General features: G+C 38.8%; 1 protein-coding gene across 5 annotated transcripts in view; it reads right to left on the bottom strand.

Annotated features, from left to right (window-relative positions):
- DYNC1I1 (dynein cytoplasmic 1 intermediate chain 1) overlaps window positions 1-13,079 on the bottom strand; it is a 308,734-nt gene that overhangs the window by 258,761 nt on the left and 36,894 nt on the right. For 3 of the 5 annotated variants that reach the window (XM_041727422.1, XM_041727417.1, XM_041727419.1), the window contains exons 2-4: window positions 11,533-11,649; window positions 4,170-4,284; window positions 1,191-1,332 (exon numbers count right to left, since the gene is read on the bottom strand). In XM_041727422.1, coding sequence (XP_041583356.1) covers window positions 1,191-1,332; window positions 4,170-4,284; window positions 11,533-11,640 — 365 coding nt within the window. In that variant the 5' untranslated portion in view covers window positions 11,641-11,649. The remainder of the gene's footprint in view (window positions 1-1,190; window positions 1,333-4,169; window positions 4,285-11,532; window positions 11,650-13,079) is intronic. The other 2 variants (XM_041727418.1, XM_041727421.1) reach the window with 1 other exon arrangement.

The following is a 13,079-nucleotide window of genomic DNA, read 5'->3' as shown; positions in this document are numbered from 1 at the left end:
GAACAAGGATTGAAAGGTACATGGACAAGGCAAAGGCTGATATTTAGAACAGTAGTGTAGCAGATGATTGTTTCTTCTTTCATTTGAAGTTTTAGTAAAGTATTTTATGATTTTTTTAAATTAAGAGTCAAAGACAGAGGTCACAAATTGCCAGCCCACTGGTGAAATCTGGCCCACAACTACTTTAACAAAGTCATTAACATTGAACATTTAGGAGATTATTGCATAAATATGTGAATTTTTAGCTTCTCAAGAAAAATTGAAAGATGTCGAAAAATTGGGTCCATATTCCCACATGAGTCAACCAGTGTGAGCTGTGAGGAGACCATCTGATCTTCATGAAAGGGTGCTTCCTAACCAGTCACCACAGGCCCCCACGTCCCATTCATTTATACCACCTGACTATCTATGGGCATGGCACGTGGGAATTCTAGCCAAGGCAACTGGATGAAAGAAGTTACCACATCTCCATGCATATTAATGAGACTTCTCTTTTCCCTCTTCACATCTTTACCTTTTGGATACCCCTTCAGTGGTCAAATTTAAAAATGTCTATATATCCACTTTCAGAAGTTTCATAATATAGTGTAATAAAAATTGGGCAGTTGACTCAAAAAACAGAACAGTCAACTGTGATGATCATAAAAATTAGTAACAAAAAATAAAAATAAAAAAAATAAAAATTAGTAACAATAATAAAAACACTTTGGGGACTGAGTTCTCAAATTAGTTAACTCTATTAAGCTAATAAACAACATACTTAAATTAAATTTAGGGTTAGAACATCTCAGTGTTCTCTTCACAAAAATTCCCATGGAAACCAAAACCAAAGTACAGTAATGAGAAACTGGATATATATTCCATTTGCCTTTGGTCCTTCTCTTTTTTTTAAGCCAAAGCTAATAGATGTACTTGTGTTTGTCAAACAAGACACATGGTTCTCAATTAGCTCACTCTAAGAAACATAAGATTATAGGCTTATCATTTCTAGTGTTCAAAATAATTTCTATGCCACTAAAATAGCAAGCCACCATCAATTTAAACATAAACTGGCTGAGTATACAGGCAGATGCATGGACTTAATTTAACAGTGCACAACAGAATGGGGCATTGGTGTGGGGTTTTTTTAGGCCTCTGTTTTCTAATATTATTGACATCCACTATGGCCTTTGTAAAGGGACAGTTCTTACCTTGTTAGTGGTCCCAGGTCGCCTGAGTCTTGGCTTCCGGCTTCACTAGGAGTGCTCACTGATTTCGAAGAGGGAGACATAGGGGTTGGGACTAAATAATGAAAATAACAGGTATCCCATGTTAAAAAATGCAGCGGCTGCACTGGGGAAGAGCAGTGTCAGACAGATCAAAACAAATGGACCCAAATTAAAGTGGTTGTATGGCCAGGAGAGATTAAGATGGGATAAAGGGGGAGAAAAAGGAAAAGAAAAAAAGAAAGAAAGAAAGAAAAGAAAAGAAAAGAAAGAAAAGAAAAGAAAGAAATTCAAGTGAATTTTTCACATTTTGGAAATTAAAATTTGAAATGAATTTAGACAAAATTAACTTAGGGATTCTAAGGCCATGTCCACCTTAACAAAGTGAAATGGAGAATCAAAACAGCTATCCAGATATTTCAGGTCAAATATCTCTCTAGGGTGAACTATCTGGATAATTCCAATTCTCCACTTTATTTTGTTAGCATAGATGTGACCTATTAAAAAAATAAAATGGGTGTCTATAAAACTCTGAAAGATTATGAAATAAGTAATACTGTGAAATTTTAAATGGCCAAGGAGAATCAGTAAAAGCTGTTCTATGTCTGTATCAGAGGGCAATCTATTCTCTGTGGAATACAAACTGTGTTTGCAATGAGACACTAAGTGACAGATAGAGAAAGGGTAAATGTTGAACCTGGTAATTTAAAAATGTCTTTCAAAACAAAGGAAAATGCCAGGCTGCTTTATTTTTACATTTAATTAGTAGTTTCATCCCATTGTATCGTTTACTGTGTTTGAAACTTATTTTCCTTTGCCTCCAGCAGCCCTGGAAGGCACTGCCATGGGCACATAAGTAAACCGCCATTCTGAAGATGGGAGAGAGAAGTTCAAAGACAGAGGTTAGTGCAAGCTGAAAATCTGAGAACAAGAATCATAAAAAAAAAAAAAAAAAAAAAAAAAAAGCTAAAGGAAATGCAAATGCATTTTTCTTTTCACTATACTTCAGGTACAAGCCAAATGTCCCTCAGATAGAAGCTGCACCAAATAACCAAGATGGCTCCAGGCCAGATGAATTCAATGGGTTCTCAGTATCTCACAGGCCAAAGAAGCTATATATGGGCAGAAAGAAACTTCAATACCTAAGTGTAGATTCCCATTTGGTTTCAATCATGTGCAATTTCCTTTTATTTACTTAATAGAGTAAAGGGTTTAACTATTTTGTCCAAATCCTATAACACAACTGCGGATCTGTCAAGAAATTACGAATTTCATGTGGTCCCACAATTAATTCACTGATTACCCTCTGCAGTAAGTCAGAGGATAAGTTGGAGAGATGGATGAAAATTGAAAATGGGCTCTCCACTTGCCAGGTCCCCTGGCAGGAATGCAGCGATAGCTCAGAATTTAGTAATGGTGGTCATGGTTTAGAGATATTTAACTGTTTTGTTCTTAAAGTGTAATTGCTGGTTTTATGTAGAATAGAGGAAAGCAGGACATACTACTATGGTGTTTGACCAGTGTTTATATGCAACACAATTTCAAAGGTTATTTTGAGGCCAAAATACAATAGATTATTGCAAAGTGTCTAAGTTATGCCACAGGGTCAACTAAGTTTTAAAAAGTCTATTGGCTCCTCAAAGAAGGTCCGTTAGTCAAATATCCCACAGGTTATATCTTCCACACCATACAGCAGCTGAATGGACTAATCAACATCCTGTAGGGGCTTCTTCTATCATTGTGAGACATATGATCTTACCTATACAAAGTGAGGTTCAGTATAAAATGCTTTTTTATGGTGGTTTAGTTTTGTGTGTATATATTAAATTATATCCAGCAATACTTAATAATTCATAGGCTTATTATATATTGCTTTTTCTTATTTATATTTATAAAACACTTGTCAAAAATAAATAAATAAATAAATAAATAAATAAATAAATAAATAAAGTAGTTGTCATTTTGTTGTACATGGGATGACTTTTATTCATAGTTTAACTATGGAAATAAATGAAAATTTATTTAAATATAAAAGCCAATGATGGGATTCGAAGAAAACAAATCATTTTGAAATGGAGACCTGATATTGCATTTATTTAGATGCATTATTTTTTAAAGTTTCTTTCTTTCTTCCTTTCTCTCTCCTTTTTTTTTTTTTTCTATATTGGCTATCATGTAGTTTTACAGACACCCTAGGATTACCCTGAGATGTAAGGAAAGCAAATGGATAAAGAAAAATAAACTATCCATGAAAGATACATAATTGACAGAACAAACACATCATGTAGAGGTTTACCTTCAACACAAATAAAACAAATAGTTCAATATCCAGGCCCCAGTGACAAATGAAATCATGGACAATTAACTACAAATGAATGAGTTGGAGGAGGGGTGTTGCAGTGAGAATGCCAATTAGCAGTGAAACCAAGATCTACAATAGAGTCGAATAAATTTAAACTTGTTAAGTAGCTGCTAATCTGTCACTATTTTCAGTTTTCCTTTACATTTCCCACTGAGCTTTCTATTTTCATCATGGCATAACTCTAGGCCTGCGGTAGTTATGAAATTCATAACCAGATTCACAGTATTTAGGTTGGCAGAGAGAGGCTGGGATTCAGTGATGGAAATGAAGAACAATTTAAGGAAAAAAAAAAAAAAACTCCAGGATTTCTTGTATTTACCATGTGGTAACTCATCTAACAGTATAAAATAATCTACTAGAACACAGTAGAGAAGGTTGACCATATAATCAGTCAATAAGCAGCAAATTGCTAACAACTCTATAATCTGTCCTCCCATCTCCTTCCAGCCCCCTCAATTCAAAACATAAATATACCTGAACTATAAGCCACAGAATTTCCTTAAAAATAAAAAGAAAAGAGACATAAAAGAATAGTAAATGCTGGACATGGTATATCCCATGCAAATCAAATTTAAGAAAAACAGTTATCACTGTTTAAGTACCTAGAGGGGGCTCCGGCGATATACCAATGCTTTGCAAAAGAGCCTCTGTCTCTCTGCGTTTGCGATCCAGGTCAGAGTCGTCCTGAACAGGTTCTTTCTTTTGCTGCATATCAGCCTAAAAAGATCAGATGCCAGAAAGAAAAGTTAATAACAGAACTAAATGTATGCTTTTCCTGGCTCAAACTGAAAATGGTAAATGCATGGCTGTGAAGACCAAGTAAAAGTCCTCAACAGACATAATCATGTGTATAAAGGAAGAAAAAACATGGTAACTGCTCCATTTAATAATTATTAACCCAGTGCTTTCTCTTTTGGTTGGAAGTTTTTTTTTCCCTGCCTCTGTCACCTGGTATGAAAATTTCTCTCACCCGATTCTGTTTTTTTTTTTTTTTTTTTTTTTTTTCTCACCCGATTTTGAAAGAAACCATCAGGCTAAGTATTTCTGACTGGGATACAGATTTTTAAGAAAATTCTGTTTGTTTTTTTCAACCTTGTTATCCCTTCTGGGAAGACATACTATCAGTTCTTGATGAGTGTATGTTTGTAATATTCACATCCCATGTTGGAATTATGCAAACAAAGAATTACAGGGATATGGCTAAAAAAGAAAATTAGTTATGAAATCTGTAACTGTAAAATATATTCTTTGTATCAGCAATCTAAGTTTGCCATGGTTGAAAATAAGCCAGGCTACAATGTTTATTAAGGCATGTGAGCAATATTGACATGTGTTACTTCATTCCGATTTTCATAGGCTTCCATTAAACACATTAACTCAAAGGAGAAAATTATCATTTAGAAAAATATAAAACAAAAAATAATTTAGAAGAATTTTCTTTCCCAAGTCCTGTAAAAAAAAACACATCTTGTGTGAGTCTCTCATAGACAGATCCTATGCCCCATTTGTGGTTTCTACAGGACAGTGATATCAAAATACAGGTTAAAGAAGGTCAGTGGTGGGATTCTGGGGTCATTAAACGTTCAGGTCTCTTTTCTTTTTCCTAACACAGTTAACTACTTAAGACAAGGCCTTTGTCCCACATCTGAAACATGGCGACATCCTATTTCATGTGCTACCTCAGGACAAAGCTGTGTCAGTTTACAAAAGTGAAGCTCTCTTAAAGCTTGTCAAAAACCTATTATAGTTACCAGATGCACCTTCCTCCCCAGGGCTAAGTTAGGTACCCTAACAGGTATATCATCTGCTTCAAAGGTACAGAGTACATTTCCAAGTACTGAATATATAATTTACATTGTGACATCTAAAGCAGAAACAGTTCATGCAACTTTTGCTTTACTCTCAGATGATAACATAACACCCTGATTGTAAGCAAAATGCATCTTTGCACATACTGCTGGGCTTGACACTTTGTTATTATCCGCCTTAAGCTTAGAATGCTCTCATCTTTTTGAAGTCTATCAGTCATTAGAGGTAAACCTGCCATTTTGGGGGCTGATGAGGGCGAATGAGAGGATCTCAGGCACTTTCAGGGAACCCAACATTGTGAGATGGAAGTTTCATCTGTATCTGTGAAGATAGAGAAATTCACATTGTTTTCCAGTTATTTCACATTTGAATTACTGAAGCAAGTTCCACAATGGATACACACAACAGAGGCCAAGACAAAACTCCGATGAGGAAAAGGACTTCGCAGGGTGAGAATCTAAATCAACATCTACATTCATGAAGTTGAAAGAAGGATAGAGGAAATCCCAAAACAAGGAATTACTATAGCAGCTACTAAAATACAAATGGAAAACTTAGATGAGCAAAACTCGCCTTGGAAAGCTGGTAGGAAACAATATGGCTTCACGGTAGAGAGTTTAGCCCTAACTGGACTGCCAGCTTTACAAAGAACAGATATGTGTTTTATCCCATTCACCACTATCTCCTCACATCTAGATCCTGGCTTGACATAATTGATGCTCAATTTAAAAAAATGTATTGATTAAATGTACTAATATCTGCCTTTGGTAATTGTTATTCGATAGCTAGAGAATTTCAGAATTATACATCCTTCAGGCCAATTTCCACCACTGCACCACATTCAGCAAGCCCTTCTAGGAGGAGACCTCTCAACTTCCAGTGACCCAGTGCTCATAACAAAGCCATTTTGATTTCCTAGCAACAAAAAGATTCATTAACCTTTCCTCACTCTTTCAACAAAAATGTAGTGAGGGACAACAGAGTGCTGGTGGTAATGAAACAGAGGTTCTAATGGATCTTAAGTAGAGTGAACAGAACAAGATCTGCTAGTCCTTTCTTTTCCAATAAACACAGGGCATATTATCTATAACTTTCTGTCATGGAAGTTCTATGCAGAGAAGCACAGAATTTGTTTTTTTTTTCTATGTATTCTAACTTTAATCATTAAGCATTCAAGAAACACCCTCAAGGGTAAATCACATGTCAACATGCATAACCATACATTGCAAAACAGTACATCTGAACCCCATTTCCGAAATTTCACCCGATTTCTTATAAGGTGTGCCTCTACAACTCATTTTCTGCCTTTCACCTTCCTTAATTCTTTTTTTTTTTTTTAAGATTTTATTTATTTATTCATGAGAGACACACAGAGAGAGGCAGAGACATAGGCAGAAGAAGGCGGCTCCCTGTGGGGAGTCTGATGCAGGACTCAATCCCAGCACCCTGGCATTACACTCTGAGCCAAAGGCAAACACTCAACTACTGAGCCACCCAGGTGCCCCCGCCTTCCTTAATTCTTAAGGAAAGAGGCAATACAATAACAAATATGAGTAAGGTTAAACACCCATTTGGATGTAACAGAAGCTTACTTAAGAGCAAGCTATCAGCACTCAAAGTTGACCATGAAAAATGCAAAGTTAAATAACTGGGGCTTATTGGAAATTAAGGCAACTCCTATGTTACCAATTGGCATCAGCTACACAATGTTACTTCATCCAGGGCAGTTAGTTCTACCAAGTACACTAGTTACACAAGTTCTGATTTTCCTCTTGGAATTACCACAGAATCCTAATATGTTTTAATGACTCAATATGAGTGATTTTGCAGTGCTAGCAGTTTAAAAATGTGCTAGGTGTTTTTCCCAGCAAATGATATTTCTGTTTGTGAAGAGTAATCACAGCTGAAACCCAGAAAGGAAAATCAAAGTAAGAAAATTTGTCAGCTGAGAATTGTCCATCACTTTTTTAAAGACAGCTCCATAGTTATCAGAGGAACATGTGAGGACAAGCCAGGAAACATCTGTCCATCCTACCTTACAGCAATTCAGTAGAAGGCCAAGGACAGGACGAAACTTCAGGGTGGCCCCAACAAGCACACCTCATGGCATTAAAGCCAATTTTTCCTGAAACTGGGTCTGAGTCTTAAATAGTGGCCACTATATTTATTTTAAAATCAGGTTTCATCTATTATACCACAACCAAGAAAGCAGTTGACATCCAAAGAAGCAGAAAGTGGTAATTTTATACACATACAGTTTTCTAGATTCTGTGGAGATAATCAACCTGGGTGGTCCTAATTCATGCGTTTTCAGTCATGGTAAAAACAGGCACTCAGATTAGCATTAAAGAGCATTTTGTTCCCTTTCTGTCCTAAACTTGCTTTATTTAAAATATAAGCCTAAATAAAATAAAAAATGAAACCTGTAAGATGAAGGCTATTTCTAACTCTCCACAAACACCACAAAAACTATAAAGTCTTTAATTCAGGAGTCAGTGAGCATCACATAGACTCAAGATCAGAATTTCCAAGGATGTTTGGATGAAAGAATTCCAGATGTTTGGAAAAGGTGTCTGAGACCAGCGTCTCAGACTAGTGCTAACTAGTTTGTGTGTTCACTCATGCACTCACCCTATAATCCTTTATTGGAGTCCTACCATGTGGCCCAATCTGTACTAGATATTCACTTGATGAAGAATAACAGCCCTTTCCTCAAAAGCCTGCACTCTGTGGGGAGAGTAAGGCAAGTGAAAATGCAAATACAATGCTCTGTGCTAAATGGCTTGATAAGGTCAAGGATAGGGGCAGGACTAACTAGTCTTGGGGCAGGGGAAGAGGGGGGAAGGTATCAGAGAAGGCTTTCTGGAGGAAGTTTGAGGTGAGAACTGAAAGACATGTAGTTAACAGCCAGATGAAGGACAATAAGGAGAAATAGGAGAATACAAGGTACAGGCAGAAGAAATATTCACAAACTCTCTGTCAAGAGAGAGTGTGGCCCATTAGGTGATATGTACATAGCTGAGGTTGGCCAGAATGTGGATTTAGGGAGAAAGGAGATGGAGGAGAAAAGAGAATGCAGTCATCTCTGTCCAGGATCTGAGGACCACGAGAAGGGGTATGAAGAGTGACCCTAGGTTTCTGTTTTGTCTCATGGGCTGGAAGAGGGGGATCCTTGCTGAGCCTGGATGGAGGTCAGGGAGACTATCTCTAAGGCTTAGACTTCTGTAGCACAGTTTCCTCATTTGAAAACAAAAGGATCAGGGACACCTGGGTGGCTCAGTGGCTGCGTACCTGTCTTCGTGACCAGGGCGTGATCCTGGAGTTCTGGGATCAAGTACTGACTGCATCGGGCTCCCTACATGGGGCCTGCTTCTCTCTCTGCCTGTGTCTCTGCCTCTTCCTCTCTCTCTCTCTCTGTCTCTCTCTCTGTGTCTCTTATGACTAAATACATACATAAATAAACTTAAAATCTTCTAAAAAAAGGATCAGAATAGATTCCTTCCAGGTTTCTTGCACCTACGAAATGATATAATTACAGGAAACTAGGGTCTTGAATTATAAGACTCTTCCAATTCTGTGGCATTTTTGGAAGATAGAGTCATTGGCAGGGTCCTAATAAATGTAGCAGCCAACTGTACCGGTCTCAATCTCCTATTCTCGTAGCCAACCTCAGGAGCAGAATAACAGTTGTTTCTTACTGACCAGTGCCTCTGTGGCCTCTGTGCCTTTCACTGCTCTACAGGATCTCCGTACATCCTCACAGAACTCCATGAGGTAGGCACCGATCTTTTCTCCATTTACAAAAGGGAAAACAGGTTTAGAAAGGCCCCATATTCACTCAAAGCCATTATGTGAAGGGCAGAGCCAGGTTCCCCAGCCATGTTCAACTCAAAAGCCTCTGTGCTTAACCACTGAGTGTTACTGCCCTTGTTACACTGCACTGTCTGCTCAAACCAACTCATCATAGTCTACAAAAGATTCTTTGATTGCATCGAGGAAAGATCATTTGCAGAGGGAGATGGATTGCTGAGGGACAGAACAGGCTTTACAGATGGTATAGGGGATCCCTGGGTGGCTCAGCGGTTTGGCGCCTGCCTTTGGTCCAGGGCGCGATCCTGGAGTCCCGGGATCGAGTCCCGCGTCAGGCTCCCGGTAGGGAGCCTGCTTCTCCCTCTCCCTGTCTCTGCCTCTCTCTCTCTCTCTCTCTATGTCTATCATGAATGAATAAATAAAATCTTTAAAAAAAATAAAGATGGTATAGTCCAGTGATTTCCAAAGTCTGGCCCCATTTGGAACTTTCGAATTAAAAATGTAGAGATGGAAAACAAAGGCTCTCTATTGCTGTAGGAGCCCCTGGAGCAAGGTCAAGACCTCACAGGCTTAAACCCGTGGAAATGAGGAAACTAAGATTATGTGACTTTAATCCAGATCCAGGAGTACGTAGCACTCAGGTGTAACCCGCTCCCCACTGCCTGCCACTGCCCATCTCCCAGGGCTCCGTCTGTTGTGCAACAAACCACATCTCCATCAGGAAAAGCTGCTTGGTACAAAAACAAAAAGGGTGGCCTGTTTCTATCACTCTTGTTTGCCTGTAATTCCCTACCGCTCCCCACCCCCAACACCAAATGTGTAAAATGACAAAGACGAAGCAGACAGCATAATTTGGAATCAGATTTCCCATACCACATCACATTTTGTAGTAATTCTATGAAATTCAAGTTGGATATTAGAATGTCAGTTTAAAAGGAAACTGGTTATTAGTAAAGGATAACAGGTGCTTTAAAACTATAGTAAGTGTTGACATTTGAAGGAAAGGAAGCATAACAACCTAATGCTTTTTTTGGCTTTGCATAGAAATGAATAGCCATTCCTTGTCAATTCTCACCTCTGTTTCACTCAAAGACTGCATATATAACAGCAAAGATTGCCAAGAGAAAAACGTTATGCACGCTGTCAAGGACAAATAAACCAGGACATCAATCAAAGTGTAATGGAACAGATAGATGCAAGATGCCAGAAGGCTAAAATGCAATTACAATTATGTTGTACTTTGTTGGGAAATAATTGTTATGAATCGTAATGTTACCTTGGTCTCTCGCCTTATTGTATGAAATAACTCTTATTTAGGTTGTAAGGCATCAAAATGCATTTTCTTTTTCCTTACAGAAAAACTGAGTATGGAAGCAGCTCTGGTTTCTATACACACCACTGTATCACACTATATAAAGTTTCCTTCTCAGAAAGCTATTCAAAACTACCTTTGGCATCTGGTTTTTGTACCAGATGTGGGCTATTTCTACGACGACAACAAATTGGAGAATTAAAAACAAATTATCTGTTGGATCGAGATAGTAGAAGAAAACATGATATGACAGCAACACACTAACCTGGAAAAGCAAGAGTCCTGGATTCTGGGTGTGGCAGACAGAAAAGCTGTATTTCATCTCTGGGTTTCTGCTGCTTTGTTGGCATAAAGAAGGGTTTCAATGGAAAGTCTCTGAACTCTCTTCTAGTCTTAACATGTCATAATTCTACGTCCACAGAGCAGAGTCTACTACTGTACTATCTACCCTCTCACCAAGGGAGGGAATGAAGCTTTCCTCCTGTCTCATCTAGGATCCTTGTTTACCCTGGGAAATACATACCCTTTAGGAAACCATGGAAATCTACTGGCATCATTTTTCTATTTTTCTCCTAAAGCATTCTGCCTGGCAGTTTAAAAGATGCAAGAATTAAACTAACACATATTAAACACTAAGTAGAGCCTGGGCACTACTAAGTGCTTTATAAGATTAGCTCTTTTAGTTCTCACAACTCCACAAAAAGATACATTACTATTCCCATTTTAAGGATAGGAAACCAAGATACAGAACAGAGAAGAAATATCTAACAACAGAGATTTCATAGACCACTTTCAGATTTCTATTCAAATCTGGGGTGAATCTGGAACTTGGGGACCTCTGGACCATGGGTGGTGTTTGACCAGCACATAGCAGGTGACAATGATCTTATGGGGCTGAGTATATAGATAACCACTCATTTTATTCAGAAATCATAGAAAGATTCTTCTAGAGCATCCTCTTTATTCATTTGACCACCCCTCAGAATCAAGTGATTTTCCTTTTTCTCTACAACACCCCAATACCCAGTATTTACCTCTTTCTTTTTCCTCTCCTCTTCCTTCCGTTTCTTCTCTTCTCTTATCTGTGCTAGGCGCTGTTTTTTGCGCTCTAGCTCAGCTTTTAAGTCACTTTTATCAGACATGTTGGTTTCCTTGGAAGAAAAGAAAAAAAATGTGAATACATAAAAATAACTTTTCTGTAAACACTGCAGAAAATCATACAAAATCTTGAAAATGTGACTTTTTGAACATAACAGGTTGTATTAGTCTATGTGGAAGAATCAAGGAAACAAATTCAGTTAGGTCTGGTCTCATGCTACATAAATAATTTCCTTTTTATGTATTCATAAATATTTGAAGCAATACAATGATATAGTCTCTTCTGGCGGGAAAATTATAGCAACTTCAGAATAAGCAAGACATTTTCTGTGCAAGTTTCTTAACAAATAAATTAAAAAAAAAAACACGTAAGAGACTCAAAAAAGAACCTTCACCATGGAAGGAGGCAACATGGTGGAAGAGTAGGGGGTCCTCAATTCCTCTGGTCCCATAAATTTACCCAGATAACTTTCAAAACATCATGAACACCTACAAATTTGACCTGAGATGTAAAGAGAGAACACCTGGAATGCTACAGAGAGAAAAGTGATTCCTTCTGACAAGGTAAGAAGGTGAAGAAAAAAAGGAGAGGGAGGGGAACGGTGGCAAGATGGGCATATCAGGCCCGAAATGGGAGCTCCAACAAGCTGGGCAAAAGTGGAGCTGTGACAAGCCAAGCTGTGGAAAGCCCAGGAAAGCTGGGGCATGAAATCAAGCCCTGGAAAAGAAAGAACTTTAAAAATCCATGCCTGGGTCTTCTCTGACTGAAACATGCTCAGCAGGGAAATAGGGCAGAATTGCAGGAGGGGCAGTGAAGCCTCAATATTCCCAGAAACACAGTAAGAATAGGGGCACCTGGGAGAAAGTTCACCACAAGCCATGGTCCGATCTCAGTAAAGGGCTGGAACACCACAACCCTCCAGGGCATTTTGTGGGCTGGCACTGGAACTCCTTTTACCCTAGAGCCTGGCAATGGATGGAGGCGGGTATCCTCCATTTGCTTTGGGAGAGGTGGACCCCAGGAGAGCACAGGACAGTGAGAACTCTCCTGCTGCTGGGCACCCTTCAATTTGTACAGATCAGTGCATTCGTGCCTGCCCCAGGAGCATCCAGGCTAGTGTGGACTGGGAGACTGCACTTCAGTACTCATGGGGAGCTCTTGGCTCCAGAGCTGGCGATCTGGCTGCCATCATTTTTTTTTGCTTCTTTTCGCCTTTTACCTCAGAGAGGTGGGGCCTCTATGGAATGAAGGCCTCACAGGATAAACAGCTCACACTGAGCCAGGCCACCTGGCAAGGGGCAGGGCATCTCCACTCAGGCACAGACACCCAAGAATCAGCACAGCCCACCCCTCCCAAGAAGAGCTGCTGCAAGAACAGGGAAGAGCAAGTTTGCTGACCAAGAAATACTGGAAAGCTCCAGGACTCAGGGAAAATAGTATATACAGCTAGAGGTTTTTTTCATTGCAATTTGTTTATATTTC

This window comes from Vulpes lagopus, chromosome 13 (assembly GCF_018345385.1).
Source record: "Vulpes lagopus strain Blue_001 chromosome 13, ASM1834538v1, whole genome shotgun sequence".
Taxonomy (NCBI): Eukaryota; Metazoa; Chordata; class Mammalia; order Carnivora; family Canidae; genus Vulpes; species Vulpes lagopus.
The sequence above is the reverse complement of the archived record's forward strand: the minus strand, read 5'-3'. Positions and strand labels throughout refer to the sequence as shown.